Source organism: Thalassophryne amazonica, chromosome 9 (assembly GCF_902500255.1).
Source record: "Thalassophryne amazonica chromosome 9, fThaAma1.1, whole genome shotgun sequence".
NCBI classification, from domain to species: domain Eukaryota; kingdom Metazoa; phylum Chordata; class Actinopteri; order Batrachoidiformes; family Batrachoididae; genus Thalassophryne; species Thalassophryne amazonica.
Window position 1 is genome coordinate 106,506,195 of NC_047111.1, and position 24,545 is coordinate 106,530,739.

Consider the following 24,545-nt stretch of genomic DNA (forward strand, 5'->3'; position numbering starts at 1 on the left):
TGAGGAAAAAATTATGGAATCACCCTGTAAATTTTCATCCCCAAAACTAACACCTGCATCAAATCAGATCTGCTCGTTAGTCTGCATCTAAGAAGGAGTGATCACACCGTGGAGAGCTGTTGCACCAAGTGGACTGACATGAATCATGGCTCCAACACGAGAGATGTCAATTGAAACAAAGGAGAGGATTATCAAACTCTTAAAAGAGGGTAAATCATCACGCAATGTTGCAAAAGATGTTGGTTGTTCACAGTCAGCTGTTTAAATAAGATTTTGCTATATGAATCCAAATACTGTAATGGGGATTCCACTCAGACTCTTCTTTAGTGACTTGGACTTGAACACTGTGGATACAACACTCAACTCAAGTTGAGGGTTAGTGACTTAACAACAATAATAATAATAACTTTATTTATACTGTATAGTGCTTTCCAAAAATCAAAGCACGGAACAAGATAAACCCCAGAAATAAAACTGCGATATATCAGTGTTCACCCTCCACTTTTTTTTTTCTCCAGGATCGCCACAATGGAGCCAGTATGGGTCCGATCTAGCTTTGACACAAATTTCACATCAGATGCCCTTCCTGGTGCATCTCTAGCTTTACCTGAAGACACACAGCCCCTGGTCTCCCAAGTACTAATCAGGACCTACTCTGCTTCGCTTGTGAGCTGTGACAGGATCAAAAAGCAGAACGGCTGCCAAAACTGTACAAAAACAATGCACATATAAAATAAATAAAACAGACAAAAATCCAGAATTAAAAATAATAATAATAATAAAAAAAAAAAACAGATAAAAAAAAAAACACACACAATAAGCGTTTTGGAACTGAGGACACTAATTATTGAAGCTTTGTAGGTGGAATTCTTTCCCATTCTTGCTTGATGTACGACTTCAGTTGTTCAACAGTCCGGGGTCTCCGTTGTCGTATTTTGCACTTCATAATGCGCCACAGATTTTCAATGGGTGACAGGTCTGGACTGCAGGCAGGCCAGTCTAGTACCCGCACTCTTTTACTACAAAGCCACGTTGTTGTAACACATGCAGAATGTGGCTTGGCATTGTCTTGCTGAAATAAGCAGGGACGTCCCTGAAAAAGATGTTGCTTGGATGGCAGCATGTGTTGCTCCAAAACCTGGATGTACCTTTCAGCATTGATGGTGCCATCACAGATGTGTAAGTTGACCATGCCATGGGCACTAACACACCCCCATACCATCACAGATGCTGGCTTTTGAACTTTGCGCTGGTAACAATCTGGATGGTCTTTGTCCTCTTTTGTCTGGAGGACACAACATCCATGATTTCCAAAAACAGTTTGAAATGTGGACTCATCAGACCACAGCACAGTTTTCCACTTTGTGTCTGTCCATTTCAAATGAGCTCGGGCCCAGAGAAGGCAACAGTGTTTCTGGATGTTGTTGATGTATGGCTTTCGCTTTGCATGGTGGAGTTTTAACTTGCACTTGTAGATGTAGAGATGAACTGTGTTAACTGACAATGGTTTTCTGAAGTGTTCCTGAGCCCATGCGGTAAGATCCTTTACACAAAGTCAGTTTTTAATGCAGTGCCGCCTGAGGGATCGAAGGTCACAGGCATTCAGTGTTGGTTTTCGACCTGGCCGCTTATGTGTAGAAAGTTCTCCAGATTCTCTGAATCTTCTGATTATATTATGGACTGTAGATGATGGAATCCCCAAATGCCTTGCAATTGAATTTTGAGAAACATTGTTCTTAAACTGTTGGACTTATTTTTCACACAGTTGTTCACAAAGTGGTGATCCTCGCCCCATCTATGCTTGTGAACAGCTGAGCCTTTTGGGGATGTTCCTTTATACCCAATCATGACACTCACCTGTTTCCAATTAGGTGTTCTTTGAGCATTCATCAACTTTTCCAATCTTTTGTTGCCCCGTCCCAACTTTTTTGAAATGTGTTGCAGGCATCCATTTCAAAATGAGCAAATATTTGCACAAAAACAAAAAAAGTCTATCAGTTTGAACATTAACCTCTTAAACCCTAGAGTCCCCAAATCTAGGGACTTGCCCTGTTTTGGAACATTTGAACACTCATAACTAACCAATGCTGACACCAACATACACTTATTATACATCAAAATGTTAAGTGAAGTCTCCTCTACAAAAGTATCTACTTCAATCACATATCAACTAATGACAGCTGAAACGGCAAGCAAATAAAGACATAAATCGGAATTCATTTTTTGGGAACAAAAACTCATTTACTCCTACCAAGTATTATTTACTTTCAATTTTTTGCATCCACAACATCCTCTAGGACCTGTCTTTTAGCTGATCCACACTTTTGCATTTTTGACCTTGTACAAGCTGAGAAATAAATCATAATGTACGAGTATGTGAGTTTGGTGAAATAGGCTCTAGGGCTTAAGGGGTTAAATATCTTGTCTTTGTGGTGTATTCAATTGAATATAGGTTGAAGAGGATTTGCAGATCATTGTATTCTGTTTTTATTTACATTTTACACAATGTCCCAACTTCATTGGAATTGGGGTTGTACTTACAGATCTTGACTGCTTTATCTTGAGTGATTGAAATGACTACAGTTCAAGTTCAAACTTGGACCAAACCAGTCTACACCTGTTTGTAGAGTTTGTGAAAGAGCTAACAGCCAAATAAAAGTATTTTCCAGAGTAAGACTGAAAAAGATGATATTTCAAATTACATAGAGGCCGATGGTATTGGTACGGTACCGTATGTAAACCACAAATTGCTAATAGTATGATACCCATTGATATTTAAACTGCACAGCCTCACAGTTCATGCAAAACCCTAACCCTAAGTATTGACCTTGAAATTTTGTAATTGTTCTTCCTCTTTATGTCATGATAATCACAGCAGTTTAGAACTGGATGCTGTACGAGAAAAAGGAATGCATTACCGTGTCAATATCCATTTCATTACATATATGTCCACTGTAAGAAGATATCTGTGTGCGCTGTGTAAACCAGGTAGGTAGATTTGATTACTAAAAAAGTGATAAGTGACTCTGCCGCAAAGTTAATAAATTCATAACTTTTCAAGCATTTCAAAAGTTTTATGCACAAACTTTGGCTACTAAAGTAACAATCTTTGTTTCATTCATCCATCTGAAACTCTGTACTCCCTATAACTTTTCAGAAATTTGAGATAAGTTCAACAAATTTGCAGCAGGGTGATGATGAGTGACCTTGATCAAATATTGAAGATCACACAGCCAAAACTACTGTTTGTGTTTGATGAAGACTGTACTCTCAATAACTTCTCAAGGATTTCACACAGGTTCATCAAAGCAAACATGCATCCCTCCAAGGTCTTTGCCAACGTCAATGATGACTGACCTTGACCTAATTTTGAAGGTCATAAGGCCAAAAATATGTGCACCATACTCTCAATAACCTTCCAAAGGAATACCACCGTTTTACCAAATTGGGAGCAATGATACATTTCTTGAAGGTCTAGCTCAATTTTGATTATGAATGACCACGTAGTTTTGAAGGTCACAGAGCAAAAAATTGTCTCTATGCAATGAACAACACTGAGCTCTGTAAATTTCTAGGGATTTCTTTTGCAGCAAGGATGCATCCCTTGTAGATCTAAGTCAAGGTTGAATATTGTCCACAAGGTTGAATATTGTCCACATTGGCCTCAAGGCCTCCAGCCCAATACTGCATTATTGTTTATATTTACATCTGGCCTTCCAAATGGTCTGGAATGCAAAATAATCCCTGGCCAGTTTCAAACTGTCCAATCAAATCATGGCATACAAGAAGATGGGCGCAACATCTCTAGAATATTGAGTTGAAGAATAATATGCAAGAAGAAGAAGAAGAAGAAGCAGAAGAAGAAGAAGCTATAGACGCTACGGATTTGCTCCATGATTAAGAAGACAACGGCCGAATTTGACAGTCCAATCAAGGACGATACTCCAGAGCAGTAGGTGGCGGTAATAAGCCTAACCATTACTTTAGCTACCAACCAACCCTCTTAAAGAAGAAGAAGGTTGGGCGTGTGTTGACGGATTCCTGGCAGAGATTTTTGCTAAATATTTTCTTTCAACTTTACATCGTGTTGTTAAGGTTAGTTTTCGATTAAGATTACATAAATTGATCTAATATACGGTTGTCTAGATGCTAATCATGTCTGTTTGGGGTTTTAGCAGATTAGCTATCGTAGCTCAGGTTCCTAATGTTAGCTTAGCCAAAGTTAGCTGCTTTGCATGCTAACGTCACAGCTTCACGCTTACGTGACGGTAAAGCTTTTAATCTGTTAGTATTAGCAAGCTAAACGTTCTAAACTACGTTTAGTGCAGCAGATAATAGAATATTTACAGATTGTGATGCATGCAACAAATTCAGCACCAAGTTACTCCTTAGACATTACTTTTGGGGGTAAAAAAAACAATAACAAGGCGGCCAGGTATGGGTCAATTGAAGAATTACACAGGAGTCAAAATGTAAAAATGCTCCGATCATATTGAATACTATACCACGTTATTTCCCTGAGCCTGTTTCAGTTTGTACAGGGGTCAGAAGTTAAAGTTTGGTATAAAAAAAGTGGTACAACATATTGGATAAGTTAGTTGGGTTTAAAAAGGGAATAGTTTCTACCAGGGCAACAAGTGGCTTAGTGGCAAGCACTGTTGCCTCACAGTGAAAAGGTCATGGATTCAATTCTCGTCCGTGGCCTTTCTGTGTGGGTTTTTCCATGTTCTGCCTGTGTTTGCGTGGGTTTCCTCCCGTTGCTCTGGTTTCCTCCCACATCCAAAGACATGCAGCTTAGGTGGATTGGAATCTTTAAATTTTCTGTAGGTGTGCATGTGGCTGTGGTTGTTTGTCTGTTTGTGGCCCTGTGACAGACTGTCGTCCTGTCCAGGATGTACCCCGCCTCACGCCCTATGACTGCTGGGATAGGCGACCCTTACTTGGACTAAGTGGTTGAAGGTGTGTGTGTGTGTGTGTGTGTGTGTGTGTGTGTGTGTGTGTGTGTGTGTGTGTGTGTGTGTGTGTGTGTGTGTGTGTGTGTGACCTCTGTAATTTTTCATTGACCCCTACCTGGCTGCCTATTGAAAGTTCAAGTGGCCAGTCGGTTTTTTGAAAAGAGCAGTGTCTAAAAAGTATTTGTCCCAAATTTGGTGCTTCTTTCACCATTTGAAGGATTGTTTTGTTATCTGCTGCACTAGGTACAATCCCCTAATAAAAGCTAGTCAGCTTTTCTTTTTTTTTTTTTTCCCTTTTAATGAATTTTGTTTTACTGTTTGCTAAGTTTACTGGGTGGATGTGCCCACTTTTTCCCCCTCCCACTTCTCAAACTGAAAATGCTTGAAGACGATCTTTGAAGTTTAGGCCGAGATTTTGTTGCTGTTAAATGGCTATGGAAAGCAACACTCTATTTGTAGCTGGCAATCAGTTGAAGTTTCAAATCCCACAAAATCTCATTATTTCTTAGAGGTGTGGCTTTCACTGTGAGATGTATATTATATTATATTGTATTATTATTATAATGGTTTAATAGCTGAGGAGTCACTTCCTAAAGTTTATGCTTCAGCTACCAGACTGTTCCATTAGTAAAGATTAACAACTCCAGCTGTTGTAGTGTAAACCTTTGGTTGTCTTTTTCCTGGATGAGTGCGGCCCTTCATCTGCCAATTTGACAGGGGCCACTGGATCTGATGTAGAGTCCATAAGTATTTGGACAGGAATGCAATTTGAATAATTTTGCCTCTCTGCAACACTACATTGGAGATGAAATTAAACAATATGCACTTGTAGTGTAGACTTTCAGCTTTAATTCAGGGCAATTACAATGTTTTGCGTTCACACAATTTAGGAATCTGTCATTTTTGTACAGGCCGTTGCAGGCCGTAAACACAGGACAAACTAGTAATTCAAAATGAGTCACTCTTACAGATAGTTCAGTTGTTCAGTTTATTCATACAGTGCTACAGCACAACACAAGTCACCCCAAGGTGCTTCACAAGGGTATGGTTGACCCTTACCAACTAGGGCTGCCACAAATAGTCGACTGGTCACGACAACGTCGTCTAATGAAACCGTCGACAACTAATTTAGTAGTCGATGAGTCGTTTATTTTATTTAAGTCTTTGTTTTTCTCTCAATTCATAGTTTTAGGCAGCGAGCCATCCTGCCGTCATTTGGACGTTCAAACTTGGATAAGACAGCCGATTAAAACAGTGGCCGTCTTGTCCAAAGCCATCGAAAATGCGCAGTTTACCGGAGGAGGTGTGTGTGTGTGTGTGTGTGTGTGTGTGTGTGTGTGTGTGTGTGTGTGTGTGTGTGTGTGTGTGTGTGTGTGTGTGTGTGTGTGTGTGTGTGTGTGAACTCGCTGCAGACGGTGAACAGAGGCAGGCAACGTTACATTCTGCTGAGAACCATCAGTGCACATGACACAGCGAGCGCGGAGCAGAGAGAGAGGATTTTAACCTGAGTGAACGTTTAAAAAAAAAAAAAAAAATGCGGAACTGCCTTTACTTTTCTCTGCTCTTTCTCTACCGGTGTTTTGCTAATGGCATCGTCCTATTCACACCATGTGTGCGTCATATACTGAATTTATGAGATCATGAGATGAAATAAACGGTCAAATATCCTTAAACATCCTTAAAAATGAGAATATATAAATGAAATGAGGAAAAATTACACATTCACTGGTTAAAAAAACCCTGCTGTGGAGAAGCTGCAGTGATGTTCACAGGCACAGATCACAAAAAGCAGGTGAGAACTCTGAACTTTAACAGCTGTTATTTTACAGAGGTATTTATTTGTTCACTCTTAATGTAGTGTTAAAGCACAAAATGTGACTGAGGAGAAAAAAATGACTTCACACTAAAATGAACTGGAGTCAATAAAAATGCAAGCTGCTGATTTTTGTTATTTTTCAAAGTTATTATAAGTTGCAGCTATATGTTTTAATTATTTCAAAGTGAGTTACCTCTTACTTTATTCTGATTTATTTATACAAAAGATATGGGGAGTCAAATCAGCCTGCATTGTTCTGTTCAGTTTATATTAAAGTTTTCCTGCAGGTCTGTGTATTTTTTCCTTCTTTATAATAGTTTGGTGTTTGCATTTGCTCCACAAAGTTTTAAAACACAATAAAATGTTCACACTTTTCTCTCTAGCAGTTCTGTAATTTCAGAAATGCAACAGAAATAACCTCAAATCAGAAAAAGTTGGGACTATAAGTAAAATGAAGATAAAATTAAAAATGTTGCACCATTCCCAGTTTCTCCACTCACAGAAGTCAAAAGTTCTTCCAGAGTTGTGTCTTGTTGGCTTCCCTCACTTTTCTCCTTCCAGCATGGATTTTGACACAGATTTACTATGAAGTACCACACTGGTTGTATTTCTGAATGATTGCTGTAAATGAAGTGTAAGAAATAGTCACTGATTTGGAAATGTTCATGTTTTCATCCTGACATTTCTCGGAAAATGCTGCAGGCCTTAATTTAGGAAATTATGTATGATCCGACTAGTCGACTAATCGCAGAAATAATCGTTGACTAGTCGACTACCAAAATAGTCATTTGTGGCAGCCCTATTACCAACTAGGGATGTGAATCTCATCACTGATAATGATTCAATATGCATCTCCCGTGTACACCGTCAACCCGTTCACATCGCTAACCGTTTTTCCCCACTCGACGATACACTCGCCGAGGATCAAACTCTGGTTATTGGCGACTCTGTTTTGAGAAATGTGAAGTTAGCGACACCAGCAACCATTGTCAATTGTCTTCCGGGGGCCAGAGCAGGCGACATCGAAGGACATTTGAAATTGCTGGCTAAGGCTAAGCGTAAATTTGGTAAGATTGTAATTCACGTCGGCAGTAATGACACTCGGTTACGCCAATCGGAGGTCACTAAAATTAACATTAAATCGGTGTGTAACTTTGCAAAAACAATGTCGGACTCTGTTGTTTTCTCTGGGCCCCTCCCCAATCAGGCCGGGAGTGACATGTTTAGCCGCATGTTCTCCTTGAATTGCTGGCTGTCTGAGTGGTGTCCAAAAAATGAGGTGGGCTTCATAGATAATTGGCAAAGCTTCTGGGGAAAACCTGGTCTTGTTAGGAGAGATGGCATCCATCCCACTTTGGATGGAGCAGCTCTCATTTCTAGAAATCTGGCCAATTTTCTTGGATCCTCCAAACTGTGACTGTCCAGCGTTGGGACCAGGAGGCAGAGCTGTGGTCTTATACACCTCTCTGCAGCTTCTCTCCCCCTGCCATCCCCTCATTACCCCATCCCCGTAGAGACGGTGCCTGCTCCCAGACCACCAATAACCAGCAAAAATCTATTTAAGCATAAAAATTCAAAAAGAAAAAATAATATAGCACCTTCAACTGCACCACAGACTAAAACAGTTAAATGTGGTCTATTAAACATTAGGTCTCTCTCTTCTAAGTCCCTGTTGGTAAATGATATAATAATTGATCAACGTATTGATTTATTCTGCCTAACAGAAACCTGGTTACAGCAGGATGAATATATTAGTTTAAATGAGTCAACACCCCCGAGTCACACTAACTGTCAGAATGCTCGTAGCACGGGCCGAGGCGGAGGATTAGCAGCAAGTTTCTCTGTGAATTTTCAGACCTTTTGTCTGACTTAGTACTTAGCTCAGATAAGATAATTATAGTGGGCGATTTTAACATCCACACAGATGCTGAGAATGACAGCCTCAACACTGCATTTAATCTATTATTAGACTCTATTGGCTTTGCTCAAAAAGTAAGTGAGTCCACCCACCACTTTAATCATATCTTAGATCTTGTTCTGACTTATGGTATGGAAATAGAAGACTTAACAGTATTCCCTGAAAACTCCCTTCTGTCTGATCATTTTTTAATAACATTTACATTTACCCTGATGGACTACCCTGCAGTGGGGAATAAGTTTCATTACACTAGAAGTCTTTCAGAAAGCGCTGTGACTAGGTTTAAGGATATGATTCCTTCTTTATGTTCTCTAATGTCATATACCAACACAGAGCAGAGTAGCTACCTAAACTCTGTAAGGGAGTTAGAGTATCTTGTCAATAGTTTTACATCCTCATTGAAGACAACTTTGGATGCTGTAGCTCCTCTGAAAAAGAGAGCTTTAAATCAGAAGTGTCTGACTCCGTGGTATAACTCACAAACTCGTAGCTTAAAGCAGATAACCCGTAAGTTGGAGAGGAAATGGTGTCTCACTAATTTAGAAGATCTTCACTTAGCCTGGAAAAAGAGTTTGTTGCTCTATAAAAAAGCCCTCCGTAAAGCTAGGACATCTTTCTACTCATCACTAATTGAAGAAAATAAGAACAACCCTAGGTTTCTTTTCAGCACTGTAGCCAGGCTGACAAAGAGTCAGAGCTCTATTGAGCTGAGTATTCCATTAGCTTTAACTAGTAATGACTTCATGACTTTCTTTGCTAACAAAATTTTGACTATTAGAGAAAAAATTACTCATAACCATCCCAAAGATGTATCGTTATCTTTGGCTGCTTTCAGTGATGCCGGTATTTGGTTAGACTCTTTCTCTCCGATTGTTCTGAGTTATTTTCATTAGTTACTTCATCCAAACCATCAACATGTTTATTAGACCCCATTCCTGCCAGGCTGCTCAAGGAAGTCCTACCATTATTTAATGCTTCAATCTTAAATATGATCAATCTATCTTTGTTAGTTGGCTATGTACCACAGGCTTTTAAGGTGGCAGTAATTAAACCATTACTTAAAAAGCCATCACTTGACCCAGCTATCTTAGCTAATTATAGGCCAATCTCCAACCTTCCTTTTCTCTCAAAGATTCTTGAGAGGGTAGTTGTAAAACAGCTAACTGATCACCTGCAGAGGAGTGGTCTATTTGAAGAGTTTCAGTCAGGTTTTAGAATTCATCATAGTACAGAAACAGCATTAGTGAAGGTTACAAATGATCTTCTTATGGCTTCGGACAGTGGACTTATCTCTGTGCTTGTTCTGTTGGACCTCAGTGCTGCTTTTGATACTGTTGACCATAAAATTTTATTACAGAGATTAGAGCATGTCATAGGTATTAAAGGCACTGCGCTGCGGTGGTTTGAATCATATTTGTCTAATAGATTACAGTTTGTTCGTGTAAATGGGGAATCTTCTTCACAGACTAAAGTTAATTGAGTTCCACAAGGTTCTGTGCTAGGACCAATTTTATTCACTTTATACATGCTTCCCTTAGGCAGTATTATTAGACGGTATTGCTTAAATTTTCATTGTTACGCAGATGATACCCAGCTTTATCTATCCATGAAGCCAGAGGATACACACCAATTAGCTAAACTGCAGGATTGTCTTACAGACATAAAGACATGGATGACCTCTAATTTCCTGCTTTTAAACTCAGATAAAACTGAAGTTATTGTACTTGGCCCCACAAATCTTAGAAACATGGTGTCTAACCAGATCTTTACTCTGGATGGCATTTCCCTGACCTCTAGTAATACTGTGAGAAATCTTGGAGTCATTTTTGATCAGGATATGTCATTCAAAGCGCATATTAAACAAATATGTAGGACTGCCTTTTTGCATTTACGCAATATCTCTAAAATCAGAAAGGTCTTGTCTCAGAGTGATGCTGAAAAACTAATTCATGCATTTATTTCCTCTAGGCTGGACTATTGTAATTCATTATTATCAGGTTGTCCTAAAAGTTCCCTAAAAAGCCTTCAGTTGGTTCAGAATGCTGCAGCTAGAGTACTGACGGGGACTAGCAGGAGAGAGCATATCTCACCCGTGTAGGCCTCTCTTCATTGGCTTCCTGTTAATTCTAGAATAGAATTTAAAAGTCTTCTTCTTACTTATAAGGTTTTGAATAATCAGGTCCCATCTTATCTTAGGGACCTCGTAGTACCATATTACCCCATTAGAGCGCTTCGCTCTCAGACTGCAGGCTTACTTGTAGTTCCTAGGGTTTGTAAGAGTAGAATGGGAGGCAGAGCCTTCAGCTTTCAGGCTCCTCTCCTGTGGAACCAGCTCCCAATTCAGATCAGGGAGACAGATACCCTCTCTACTTTTAAGATTAGGCTTAAAACTTTCCTTTTCGCTAAGGCTTATAGTTGGGGCTGGATCAGGTGACCCTGGACCATCCCTTGGTTATGCTGCTTTAGACGTAGACTGTGGGGGGGTTCCTATGATGCACTGTTTCTTTCTCTTTTTGCTCCGTATGCATCACTGTGCATTTAATCATTAGTGATCGATCTCTGCCCCCCTCCACAGCATGTCTTTTTCCTGGTTCTTTCCCTCAGCCCCAACCAGTCTCAGCAGAAGACTGCCCCTCCCTGAGCCTGGTTCTGCTGGAGGTTTCTTCCTGTTAAAATGGAGTTTTTCCTTCCCACTGTAGCCAAGTGCTTGCTCATAGGGGGTCGTTTTGACCGTTGGGGTTTTTCATAATTATTGTATGGCCTTGCCTTACAATATAGAGCGCCTTGGGGCAACTGTTTGTTGTGATTTGGCACTATATAAAAAAAAAGTTGATTGATTGAGTTGATCTCGATATCCTACCAGCAATATGGTATATCTTGCAATACATGATGATACCGATGATGCGATATGATTCACCCCTGTTCCTGATTCGATGCGATTTTATATGTATTTGATGGCGATTCGATTCCTCACAATGCAATATGATGCGTTTGGTGCAATAAGATGCGATTCAACATGATGCAAACAGCTGATTTAAATGTTTTAGGTGTGTCCAAAACATCTTCCAACTGCTTGCTGCTGTTCTCGTGGATCTCCATTTTGAAATAGATTTGTTGCGGTAGAAATGTGCTTCCAGGCTTCTGTCGATGGTCAAAGCAGTGATGGTGCATTCAGTATGGTTCGGAAAAAATCGATGCAAGCATGCAGCGCCCAATGCATCGCGATTTCAGACGACAAGTCAATTGATGCACAGTGAATGAATCAGTACACTCACATCGTATACGTTTGTATCTAGATACTGATTCGGATTGATTAATCTCCACATCCCTATTACCAACCCCTCTGAGCAAGCACATAGGCAACAGTTTTCTTCAGAAAAGTCAGGAGATGGATGCATGAATGTTTCCAAGTTGCTGAATGTCTCTGACTTAATATACATGATATTGGAGGAGTGGGGTACAATTAGTTATACCTAACAGCTAATATTAGCTTATCTAGCCGGCCTTAGCAACGTTCATCGTAGCTTACAAAATAGTTGGTTCTTTTGTGTTTGATAACAATCTTCTCCTGTGATGTCTTATCCTTCTTATGTCTTATTACTTATTATATTATATATACCTTTTTCTTGAGCTGCTTGGGTGGGTAGGGAGAGTTCCCATGGGATAAAAAAGCTTTTTAACCTACCATCCCTGGTTCTCAAGACCTGGCACCTAAGTGGCTGTACTCTACTCTTTTCTACTCTATTTTACTCTTCCTTTTTAGATATTTAGCTATACCTTTGTATACTGGCATAGTTCCACCTTAGAATTAGAATATAATATATAAGATATACCTTACTGAATTTTCATGAAATAAAAACATTGTATTTTGTGGCAAATCCGTCTTGAGTAGATAGTTCTCAAAATCTGGTACCATACATTTCAGACTCTTGTGACAACTATGAACACATTTTTGGCTAATCTAGCTGTGACTAGAAGAATTGTTCAGTTAAACATTTGTTGATTCATGGCCGCATGGCACATAGAAGGGTTTTCATTATGGCTGTCAAAGTAACGTGTTAATTTAGATTAATTAATTACAGCACCTATAATGCATTATTTTTCAAATGTATTTAAATTCATCTTGTAAATTTTGAATAATCACACTTTGATCCTTTGTGATTTGACATCACTGATTTAGTCAGTAAATAAAGTTTGTTTTGGGGAGCAATAATTGGTTTGGATGCTTCTTTTTTTTTTGGTATGGTTTAAACCACAGCACCAGACCAGGTGGTTTGTTTGTTTGTTTGTTTTAGGTTGTTTGTTTGTCTGCTGGAAGTAGGCGGTTGGGCTAAATTTACTGCTCTGGGTCCCACAGCACTGCAAGGTGTATTTAAAACTTTTTAAATAGCGCCAATGAAAAATAATACTATCAGCACATCTGCAGCACAAGGATTAGCTTTATGTTGTTTACTGATGTGGGCAATGAAACAGCCTCGTTAGTGTTTTCTCCTGCTCAGTGAAATATTTTTAAAAACTTTTTCATAAAAAAATAGCTTGCTGTAATTGTCATTGTTGTATCTCAAAAAGTAGTAGGTTTGTGCGTAATCACGGTTGTATTATGCATCTTAATTTCTGTCTCACTACAGAAATGATGTTGAATTATTTCAAACTACTGTATTTTGGAGGTCACATATGAGTATATGAATCTGTACTGCTCAAGACTATGTTCAGGACAAATTTTTGAGACTGTTCGCATCTGTATTTTAAATGTCTTGGCTCATTTGTGTTTTGCATTCACAGTTTGAAACAAAGATGTCGTGGCTCAATAATATAATTAAAATTGTCAGGTGAGAAGCTACACAAAGATTCTCCATGTAAATGTGCAAACTAAATTAAGAAAACTAACTTGTGGTTTAATTGATTTATCTGATTTTGTCTTTGTAGCAACATCGACCCTGCCATGTTTATCCCTTCTGATCCTGTGAGTGTTACTCGCTACACTATCAACTCTATGTGCTGATTGTTGTTTAATGTGATTGACGACTGCGCCTATACTGTTTGTTGATCACTCTGCCCTTCAGCCTCCACCTCACAGGCCGATGGTATATGCTGGAGAGAATGAGAGTGATGAGGACAGACAATTCCGAAGAGTCTTTCAGCAGCTTGCTGGAGATGTGGGTGCCACGTTTTTGTATTTTTGTAGGAATTTCATTTTCAACTTAGTCCAATAAGGTCAAAATCAAAATTTTCAGATTGTTTCTATGTATTTTTTAGGGCTCTAATTTTGTATGTGCGTTTTTGTCCTACAGGACATGGAAATCAGCCCAACTGAGCTGATGAATGTTCTCAACAGAATCATTTCAAAGCGTAAGGCATCTTTACATTTGTTCAGTGTAAATAATACTTCCTCTACATTTATACTCAACAAAAATATAAACGCAACACTTTTGGTTTGGCTCCTATTTTGTATGAGATGAACTCAAAGATCTAAAACTTTTTCCACATACACAATATCACCATTTCCCTCAAATATTGTTCACAAACCAGTCGAAATCTGTGATAGTGAGCACTTCTCCTTTGCTGAGATAATCCATCCCACCTCACAGGTGTGCCATATCAAGATGCTGATTAGACACCATGATTAGTGCACAGGTGTGCCTTAGACTGTCCACAATAAAAGGCCACTCTGAAAGGTGCAGTTTTGTTTTATTGGGGGGGGGGGGATACCAGTCAGTATCTGGTGTGACCACCATTTGCCTCATGCAGTGCAACACATCTCCTTCGCATTATCCGTGAAGAGAACACCTCTCCAACGTGCCAAACGCCAGCGAATGTGAGCATTTGCCCACTCAAGTCGGTTACGACGATGAACTGGAGTCAGGTCGAGACCCCGATGAGGACGACGAGCATGCAGATGAGCTTCCCTGAGACGGTTTCTGACAGTTTGTGCAGAAATTCTTTGGTTATGCAAACCGATTGTTTCAGCAGCTGTCCGAGTGGCTGGTCTCAGACGATCTTGGAGGTGAACATGCTGGATGTGGAGGTCCTGGGCTGGTGTGGTTACACGTGGTCTGCGGTTGTGAGGCTGGTTGGATGTACTGCCAAATTCTCTGAAATGCCTTTGGAGACGGCTTATGGTAGAGAAATGAACATTCAATACACGAGCAACAGCTCTGGTTGACATTCCTGCTGTCAGCATGCCAATTGCACGCTCCCTCAAATCTTGCGACATCTGTGGCATTGTGCTGTGTGATAAAACTGCACCTTTCAGAGTGGCCTTTTATTGTGGGCAGTCTAAGGCACACCTGTGCACTAATCATGGTGTCTAATCAGCATCTTGGTATGGCACACCTGTGAGGTGGGATGGATTATCTCAGCAAAGGAGAAGTGCTCACTATCACAGCTTTAGACTGGTTTGTGAACAATATTTGAGGGAAATGGTGATATTGTGTATGTGGAAGAATTTTTAGATCTTTGAGTTCATCTCATACAAAATGGGAGCAAAACCAAAAGTGTTGCGTTTATATTTTTGTTGAGTGTATATGGATACTTCTTATAGTACTTTGTAGCACAAATTTGGGTATGCTTTTGTTTTTATTTTTTGTTATAAACTATCAACATACTGTGTTTGATATGTCATTGTGCTTGGTTCTGTGTATCTGTGTAGCTATACTTTTTTTGCCAACGTGATAGCTCATTTTCAACATAGTTACCCCCTGAGGTGTGGCTCAGATGACTAGAATTTGGTATTTTGGCCACAAATATACATATTAAGGGAGTGATTTCATTTGTGAACATAATAAAAATGGTACCTGGTATAACCCCAAATCATAAAAAATTGAGATAATATGGAAATTTTAAAACAGCCCCCCTCCCCCCGCATTAATTCTTACTTTTACTTTGGCTTCTATTTCATTATTTCATTGCAGTCAGTCTGTATGAACCGAAGATAATTCACGTTTTAGGTAGTCAACATCAAGTAGAACTCCAGACATCGGTTTTCTTGCGGTCAAAGGAGGAAAGAAAAGAAAAAAATTGTCTGCAGGCAGTTTGTTCTTTTCTCTCCTCAGACTCTCTCATCACAGTTAAAAAAGGACATAAGTCCAGGACATGTCAACATCAACATCAAGTAGAACTCCAGACATCTCCACAGTTGCTCAAGGACGCATGCATCTCACGGTCAAGGGAGGAAAGATAAACTATAACAGAACTCAGAGCGCAGCTCTGCAGCTCAGCACAACAAGTAGAAGAGAAGTCAGAGTGCACAGTCTGTCTGCAGCCAAACTATGCACTCTGACTTCTCTGTGCAGAGAACCTGAGGCTGCGTTCTCACCTACTCTCTGCCTCCTGCTGCGCGCACCTGATGCAGAAATTCCTGCGTCGTCATGGCACCACAGGAAGCAACTGGGAGCAGCCCTGATGTGAAAGGGGCTTTACGTTAACTATGTTCATAAGAGGAGTTGACTCCTCTGGACTCAGGGTCATCTGGGTTGGACCATGACACAGTGGAAACATTTGTTGTGGTCAGATTATTTATTTATTTTTTTTAAATAAATGGATGGACGACCTGTGCTCTGGAGAAACAGACAGTCCAGCCCCTCTCCATGGGTTTGGTTCCAGAGCCTGCGATGTGCGTGGAGGGCAGCTCAAACTCCCGTACAGGTCCTGCCCCACCAGAGGGCTGATGTTCCAAGAGTTAAGTCCCATAACAGAGTGTCAGTTCATGTTGGCATTTTCCCCTGTCCACTGCCCCAAAAAAAGAGCACACCAGACTCTTTACAGACTCCCTGTGGGTGGTGAGCCAACATGGAGGTGATGCAGTGTTTTATTTTTGTTTTGGGGGGTTGAGCCTGACCAAGTCCATGGTTGTAGACCCGGCCACCAGACACTTGCCTTCGAGCTCGCCATGCCTGGCACCAGGAGGAGGCCACAGTATCTCTAATCTGGGCAAGGTGACTCCATCCCTGCTTGTCATAAATGGTCTTTTAAGTGTTGTGAGAAGAAATGGCAATGTTACAAAGTAGTGAATGCTTTAGTGTCCCAACTTTTTTGGAATGTTTTTAGGGTTGAAATGCAGTAATGACCAGAGGTGTCAAGTAACGAAGTACAAATACTTCGTTACTGTACTTAAGTACACTTTTTAGGTATCTATACTTTACTCCTTTACTTATTTTTCTGCCTACTTCTGACTTCTACTTATTACATTTTCACAGAAGTATCTGTACTTTCTATTCCTTACATTTTTTTAAACAAAGCCTTGTTACTCTTGGCTTCAGTTTAATGTTTATATATATATATTTCACGTCATGTGCGCCTGTAATCAACTTTTCTGCAGCACGGCTTTGCTTTGAACCTTGAACCAATCCAAGCAGTGGTTCGCAGATTGAAGCAATGCTTCGACCTATTGCTTCGTTTATTCCTTCTTTCTTTCGCTTAATTTTCGCCCGCTAAAACCCTAAAGAGCATACGTCTGTGAGTATTATTTACCTTTTCTATGTTAAACCGACCTGTTATGGTCTTCTGAAACAGTTGATAGATGTATTTTATAACTTCAAAACGGGAGCGACGCTAACGCGTTAGCATGTCTATGGCATTTTCAATGTTAAAAGTTAGCATTAAGCAATTGCAGCTCTCATAACGTTCGGGTGCATTTGTTTTCAAATTGTAATAGTTCTTAAATTTATTTTTGTTTATATATTAATAATCTAATGATTATTATATACAATTTTAGAGAAAGAGGCAAAAAGAACCTGAATAGAAACACAACAGAAAATATAAAAGCAACTAATGATCATACATAAATAAATACATACATACATACATACAGAAATAAATGTTTCTTGTGAACACCTAGTGACTTTTACACCTCCACTTCATCCCTGTCTTATTTAATGACAATTTGTTTCGGTCAAACCATGTTTTCATTGTGTTAATTTCTTCAGTGATTTCCTCCAGAACTATCTGCCAAACTAGAAAACTGCTGCGTCCTTGTAAGAGCAGAATACTACTGGAATGAATTTGAATAAGGAAAGTTGTTGTTTTTTTTTTTTTTTTCTTCACTAAATGGATGCTGCACTCACTGCAGTTTATTGTCTGGAATAGTCCCAGATTGCATTTCAGAGCTTCTAGAATTGAAACATTTTCGTGCAGGTGGTGTTGGGGGGTAATTTTGGGTTTTGGGTCTTGGGCCACATGTAGAACGAATCAGTTTTTAAATTAAGCTTTCAATTCATATAGTGGCATCTACCTTTTTTTTTTTTTTTTTTTTTTTTTTTAAAGATTACTTTATACTTTAAGCAGGTTTTGGAGCACATACTTTTTCACTTTTACTTGAGTAAAGAGGTCAAGTTGATACTTCAACTTTTACCAGAGTGTTTTTAAACTGCAGTATCTGTACTTCTACTTAAGTAACAAATGTGTGTACTTTTGACACCTCTGGTAATGACTATATATAAATACATGAAATGAACTTAACCACAATATCTTTGGTTCATACATCCTGCAATGAAATACTCATAGAAGTTATATTCAACCAAATAATTATTTTTAATTTGCATTTTCCAAACGTCCTAACCTTTTCTGATTATTCGGGTTGCAGATGCACAGTATTTTTGAAGGATTGCTTTTAATTTTTAATAGCGTTGCAGAGTAGTGTATATGTTTGCTCCAAGCCTATAAAGACATACATTAATACAGTAATAATGACATGTAAAGTGGTAGCATGATTTAATAAAATTCATGTCTGTTGTTCATAATTTGTTTATTAGCGGGTTTGTTACACACAAAACATTTTTAATTGAAGAGTTCACAAGCTATACTGTTTTTGTTTGATATGTTTATGAAAGTTTTTATCAAATTATTTGGTCTCCAATTCCATTCATAAAATTAAGCAGTTGAGCCAGTTTGTCATAACACCTAGTACCTGTGATGGACTGAACTTTAAAAGTTTGAAAGTTCTTGGCGGTTTGTTCTTGGGCATTCAGAGTTACAACTCTGTTTCACAGTCTGTCTTAGCTCTATTGTGATTCAGTTCTGTATATATTGATACACATTTATTTTTGTTTTTCATGAGATCATGGTTTATCATTGTTGTGCTTATGCTTTAGATGAAGACCTGAAGACTGATGGATTCAGCATTGAGTCTTGCAGGAGCATGGTTGCAGTCATGGATGTATCCTTTCTGTAATTACCACTGTTTGTGATGTCTGAACTAGGTGACAGTCCAAAGCACAGAGTCATTTAAAAAATGCATTCAGTGAAACTAATATAACTGCATTGGATCTGCAGGATTTTATTCATTTATTTATTTGTTTTTACAACTCCATGTGTCAGCAGTGTTTGCTCCAATTCTTATGTTGTGACAATAAAGTGTCACTTATTTTGTATTTACATGTTCAAGAACAGAGGTTCTGCCATTTCTGACCACTAAATGTGGAATGTAGACATTTCATAGTAACTGTGCAAAATTGTTTCTAAACTGATTAAATTGGCCTAATTGTGAATGCCTATACTACACAAGTAACAAAGAGCCTGGAACTGAGCCCTGGGGATCCTCATGTCTCCTTCAGGGAAATTTACGCACACTGTTATGAGACACACTTTGATTGTTCTATCCAAATCTCAACCAGACCAGAAATGCCAGAATAACTTCGTAGTCTAACCATTGTGTGCAGTGATTAATTTTTAAAAGTTCCACATTTATGATCAGTCATAAATTAAAATTAATTAGTGTTGTTTTGACAATACTTTATTCCCAAATACAAAAAAGAAAAGTCTGTAATTATGAAGGGATCCAGAATTGAGACTAGTTTGTATAAGGAGAGATTCTCGTGATAGGACAAAGGAGGTAAGGGAACTAAGAATTTATTTATTTATTTTGCCTTGGGGGGGGGGTCGTTTTGATAGCCATTAAAAAAAAAAAAAAAAAGCTATTCTGTAATGTGCATGAACCACCAATAGAATGTGGGTCTACTGTTTAAACAAAAATTGGAGCTGCTTTATGTGCATGTCAAAATAGCTATATAATCGTCCTGAGGCACGCATTTGTCACAGCTGTTTTGCACCACCTACTGTTTCAGATCAATACAACACATAAAATTCTAGGCCCCAAATAAAAAGCTTTTGGGGGGGGGGGGGGGGGTGTTGCCAAGAAAATGTTGTGCTAGGAATCATGCAGGATATTCAGCAGATCCTTAACCACGACCGCAGATCATTGATAATGTTAAGAACTGGTTTTGTCACAGAATTGTAATGTAATTACAATGTAAGATCTGCTGACATCATTGACAATGACAAGGATATTTTTGTCTCAAAACCAATTGATTGATTATACATATTACTGATTGAGAATATGATTCTTTGACAGCTGATCATCATGTTTATAAGTTGAATAGCCATGCACTTGTGCTATAAACTCCGAGTTATATGATTCTTTGACAGCTGATCATCATGTTTGTAAGTTGAATAGCCATGCAGTTGTGCTGTAAACTCCGAGCTACTGTAGACAGTAGCAGTTGGTTATGCGTAATATATTAAAACAAAGCATATAAAGAGTTTTGATCACAGTAGGCCAGTTAATTGTCCAGCTGAGTCTAATTCAGATCTGACACTGCTAAAGCCCCTTTCACACTGGGCTTGCATACAGTTGCGTTGCGATGCATGTGGAGTACGCTGGAAAATTGCACAGCTTTTGGCGTAGGCTCTGTGTAGGCTGCATGTGGTTGCGTTCCTAGTCTTGCTTTCAGTTGCTTACTTCCATGTATGTAGCTCGCATGCTATTTTTCTGTCCACTCCTGCTTTTTTTTTTTTTTTTTTGGACAGTGTGGAAATGTGCTCCGTTCTCAAAAAAAAAAAAAAAAAAAAAAAAAAAAAAAAAAAAAATTCTCATCAGTACTAACTTAATATTTAGTAATTTAATATTCCCAATTCCAGCTACAGTACAAGTATCTAAGAGCTGACATTCTTTCATTGGTTTGACTAGAAGATAGGGATGATGAACTTGCTTAAATGTATGTTGAACAAATAGAGCAGGTGTGTTCAGTTTAAATCAGCGGTTTGTCGAAGGTGGAGCCCGAATGTTATCATCCTGAATGCTGTTTCAGAGTGACAGTACTGGGAAACTCGGCTTTCATGAATTCAAATACCTCTGGAACAACATCAAGAAATGGCAGGCAAGTACAGCATGTTGATTGCATCCTGCCTGTGCAGCTTTTACAGTGTTGTACAGTTGCGTTTCTGTGTTTGGTCTCAATTACCTCTCGGGAAGGTGATTGCAGTCAAGCAACTGCAACAAAACCATAAAAGTGCTGTTTGTTATATATAAAAGCCAGGAAGGATTGTTCTACACTCGATTAACTCATTTTTTACATAATTAAATCACAATACAGTTTCCTGATAGTCAAACATAATGCATAGTGTGTGCAACTGCATGTTTGTTTTTTGTCAAGTAAATGTGTGTTTTAAAAAATATGCAGAGTTTAGATATGGTTGATTCTTAGACTACGGGCACTTATGTCCTTTGATCATATTGTATGAAAAACAGAAAAAAAGGGAAATTTCACACTTTTATAGTTATCTTTACAATGAAAGTGTGTTAAGAAATTTGTTCTAGTAGTCTATGATGACTTTTTCACCTTTTTTCAGCATCATTATATGCAAATATTGCCGTTTTGTGCTTGTCCCACACCCAGACTTTTGATCTTCAATGATAAAAATGAATGGTAAAGAAACGTTTTTTCTAATGTTTTAAAATATCTCTGAATAAAATATCAGTAAAATAATCAAAACATAATTGGGGTATTCAATGTCATACAACTGTTGTGATTTTTTTAAATAAAATGTAGTTGTCCCACACTATTGCCGTAATTTCCACCACAACACTGTAATGTCCCTAAACAGTTTGTATGAAAGATTGTTTGGGTAGTTTGAGAGATAAACAGTGACATCAGAGCACATGTATATAGCGCCAAATCACAACAAACAGTTGCCCCAAGGCACTTTATATTGTAAGGCAATGGTATGGTGGAAATTACATTTACAAGGCCAATAGTGCCCGTAGTTAAAGAATCACCCATATATATTAGTTCTAAAAAAAAATTAATGATGGTGTGCATTGTTGTTATTTTTAACATTAATGAAAAATCTCTCTCTCTGCTTTTTGGTGGATTTCCACTTTTTTGCCAGTTGCCTGGGTCATTTTTTAAATCGGTGATCAGTAGGAAGCGCTCAGTGCTGAATTTACTGTTTTATATATCAGGTACCTTGGCCAGTTAGAGGGCCCTCTGGGGTTTTGAGCCATGGGCGCGATCCTCATTCTGTTAATTTTTCCCTGCTAAACCTTAAAGAGCATATGTCTGTGAATAATACCTACCTTTTTATGTTAAACTGTTCTGTTATGGTCTTCTGAAGCAGTTGAAAGATGTATTTTATACAGTGATGGGCAGAGCTAACCAAAAATTTTGCTTCGATAATCGCTGATCTACTAACTGAAAAGTTAACTTCTATCATGTTAAACTGATAAACTGCTAAAAAAAAAATTAGCAGAAGCTGCAGCTAACTTTTAGTATTGACTTGGTACACTGTCGGCGGTTTTGAGTTTAAGCACCGCAAGTACTGCTGGGTGAATTCAAAGACGATCACAAACTGGAAAAAACAAAACAGGCCAGAGCTTCTGTCTACGTGTGTGTGTGTGTGTGTGTGTATATATATATATATATATATATATATATATATATATATATATATAATGTGTGTGTATGTGTACAGTAGTGTTCAGAATAATAGTAGTGCTATGTGACTAAAAAGATTAATATATTTCTTATTGTTACATGGGAAACAAGATACCAGTAGATTCTCACAAATCCAACAAGACCAAGCATTCATGATATGCACACTCTTAAAGGCCAAAATCTCGCAATACATGACCCCATCCATCCTCCCTTCAGTACGGTGAAGTCGTCCTGTCCCCTTTGCAGAAGTGCACCCCCAGAGTATAATGTTTCCACCTCCATGCTTCACGGTTGGGATGGTTTTCTTGGGGTTGTTCTCATCCTCTAAACATGGTAAGTGGAGTTGATTCCAAAAAGCTCTATTCTGGTCTCATCTGATCACATGGCCATCTCCCATGCCTCCTCTGCATCATCCAGATGGTCACTGGTGAACTTCAAACGGGCCTGGACATGTGCTGGCTTGAGCAGGGGGACCTTGCTGCCCTGCAGGATTTTAAAACCATGACAGCATCATGTGTTATTAATGTAATCTTTGTGACTGTGGTCCCAGCTCTCTTCAGGTCATTGACCAGGTCCTCCTGTGTAGTTCTGAGCTTTCTCAGAATCATCCTTACCCCACAAAGAGATCTTGCATGGAATCCCAGACCGAGGGAGATTTTACAGTCATCTTGTTTCTTCCACTTTCTAATAAATAATCATAACAGTTGTTGTCTTCTACCAAGCTGCTTGCCTGTTGTCCTGTAGTCTATCCCAACCTTGTGCAGGTCTACAGTTTTGTCCCTGGTGTCCTTAGACAGCTCTTTGGTCTTGGCTATGGTGGACAGGTTGGCGTGTGATTGACTGAGTGTGTTAACATGTCTTTTATACAGGTAACAAGTTCAAACAGGTGCAGTTAATACAGGTAAAGAGTGCAGAATAAGAGGGCTTCTTAAATAAAAATTAACAGGTCTGTGTGAGCCAGAATTCTTGCTGGTTGGTAGGTGTTCAAATACTTATTTGCAGCAGTAACATACAAATAAATTATTAAAAAGTCATACATTGTGATTTCCGGATTTTTTTTTTTTTTTTTTTTTAGATTGTCTCTCACAGTGGACATGCACCTAACATGAAAATTTCAGATCCCTCCATGATTTTTAAGTGGGAGAACTTGCAAAACCACAGGGTGTTCAAATACTTATTTTCCTCACTGTGTGTATATGTATATATATATATATATATATATATATATATATATATATATATATATATATATATATATATATATATATAAATATAAATATAACAAACTTAATTGTGAATCATTGTTTCCAAGATGTTCACAATGGATCAATTTGGGCTTTAAACATTTTCTTCTTAATTATGTTTTTGTTTATATTTTTTTAAAAAACTTTTTGTTCAAATATATTACACTTCCCTGCCATCTCTCCCTCAACAGTGCTCAGCGATCGGGCTGGGTGATATGGCAAAAAAAAAAAAAAAAATTCCATATTGATTAATATTTAGCAAAACTTGTGAAAGTATCTCAAGTGACTTTTGCCAAGGCGGTACTCTGTCAATGAGTGACTCACTTTAAGTCACTAACTGAGAGTGATAACTTAATGTTTACTGCACTGTTTAAGTTCTGAAAGTGTAATGAAACAGGTTTCAAAATATGAGGCAACCGATTCCTGTTCCTTAATGTTGAATCTGGTGCATTTGCTGCCCATAAGGAGCAAAACAAATCCTCTGCCTCTAGTAGAATCAGAAGAATACCATCATACCGTACTGAATTTTTTGGTATAATTTCTTTGCATCATGTTGAATCACATCGTATTGCATCATATCGCATTGTGAGGAATTGAAGCGCTATCATATACATACCAGATGAGAATCACGTCCAGCACACACCTGGCTACATACAAGGTCCCACAGTTGACAGAGCGCAAACAAGTATGAAGTCAAATTGAGGCACAAATCTGGGGATGGGTGACCAAGAACCTGATAGTGACCCTCGTCAGAGCTCCAGCATTCCTCTGTGGAGAGAGGAGAACCTTCCAGAACCTTCCTTACATCTCTGGAGAGATCTGAAAATGGAGCTTGAGAGGTGCTGCAAAGAGGAATGGACAAAACTGCCCAAAGATAGGTGCACCAAGCTGGTGGCATCATAT

The 24,545-nt window shown here is 38.7% G+C and overlaps 1 protein-coding gene across 1 annotated transcript in view; it reads left to right on the top strand.

The window, feature by feature from the left end:
• Window positions 1-3,972: 3,972 nt before the first annotated feature.
• capns1a (calpain, small subunit 1 a) overlaps window positions 3,973-24,545 on the top strand; it is a 32,739-nt gene continuing 12,166 nt past the window's right edge. Inside the window, exons 1-7 of the mRNA XM_034178918.1 lie at window positions 3,973-4,095; window positions 13,472-13,518; window positions 13,616-13,652; window positions 13,753-13,845; window positions 13,981-14,038; window positions 18,778-18,842; window positions 20,773-20,841. Coding sequence (XP_034034809.1) covers window positions 13,484-13,518; window positions 13,616-13,652; window positions 13,753-13,845; window positions 13,981-14,038; window positions 18,778-18,842; window positions 20,773-20,841 — 357 coding nt within the window. The 5' untranslated portion in view covers window positions 3,973-4,095; window positions 13,472-13,483. The remainder of the gene's footprint in view (window positions 4,096-13,471; window positions 13,519-13,615; window positions 13,653-13,752; window positions 13,846-13,980; window positions 14,039-18,777; window positions 18,843-20,772; window positions 20,842-24,545) is intronic.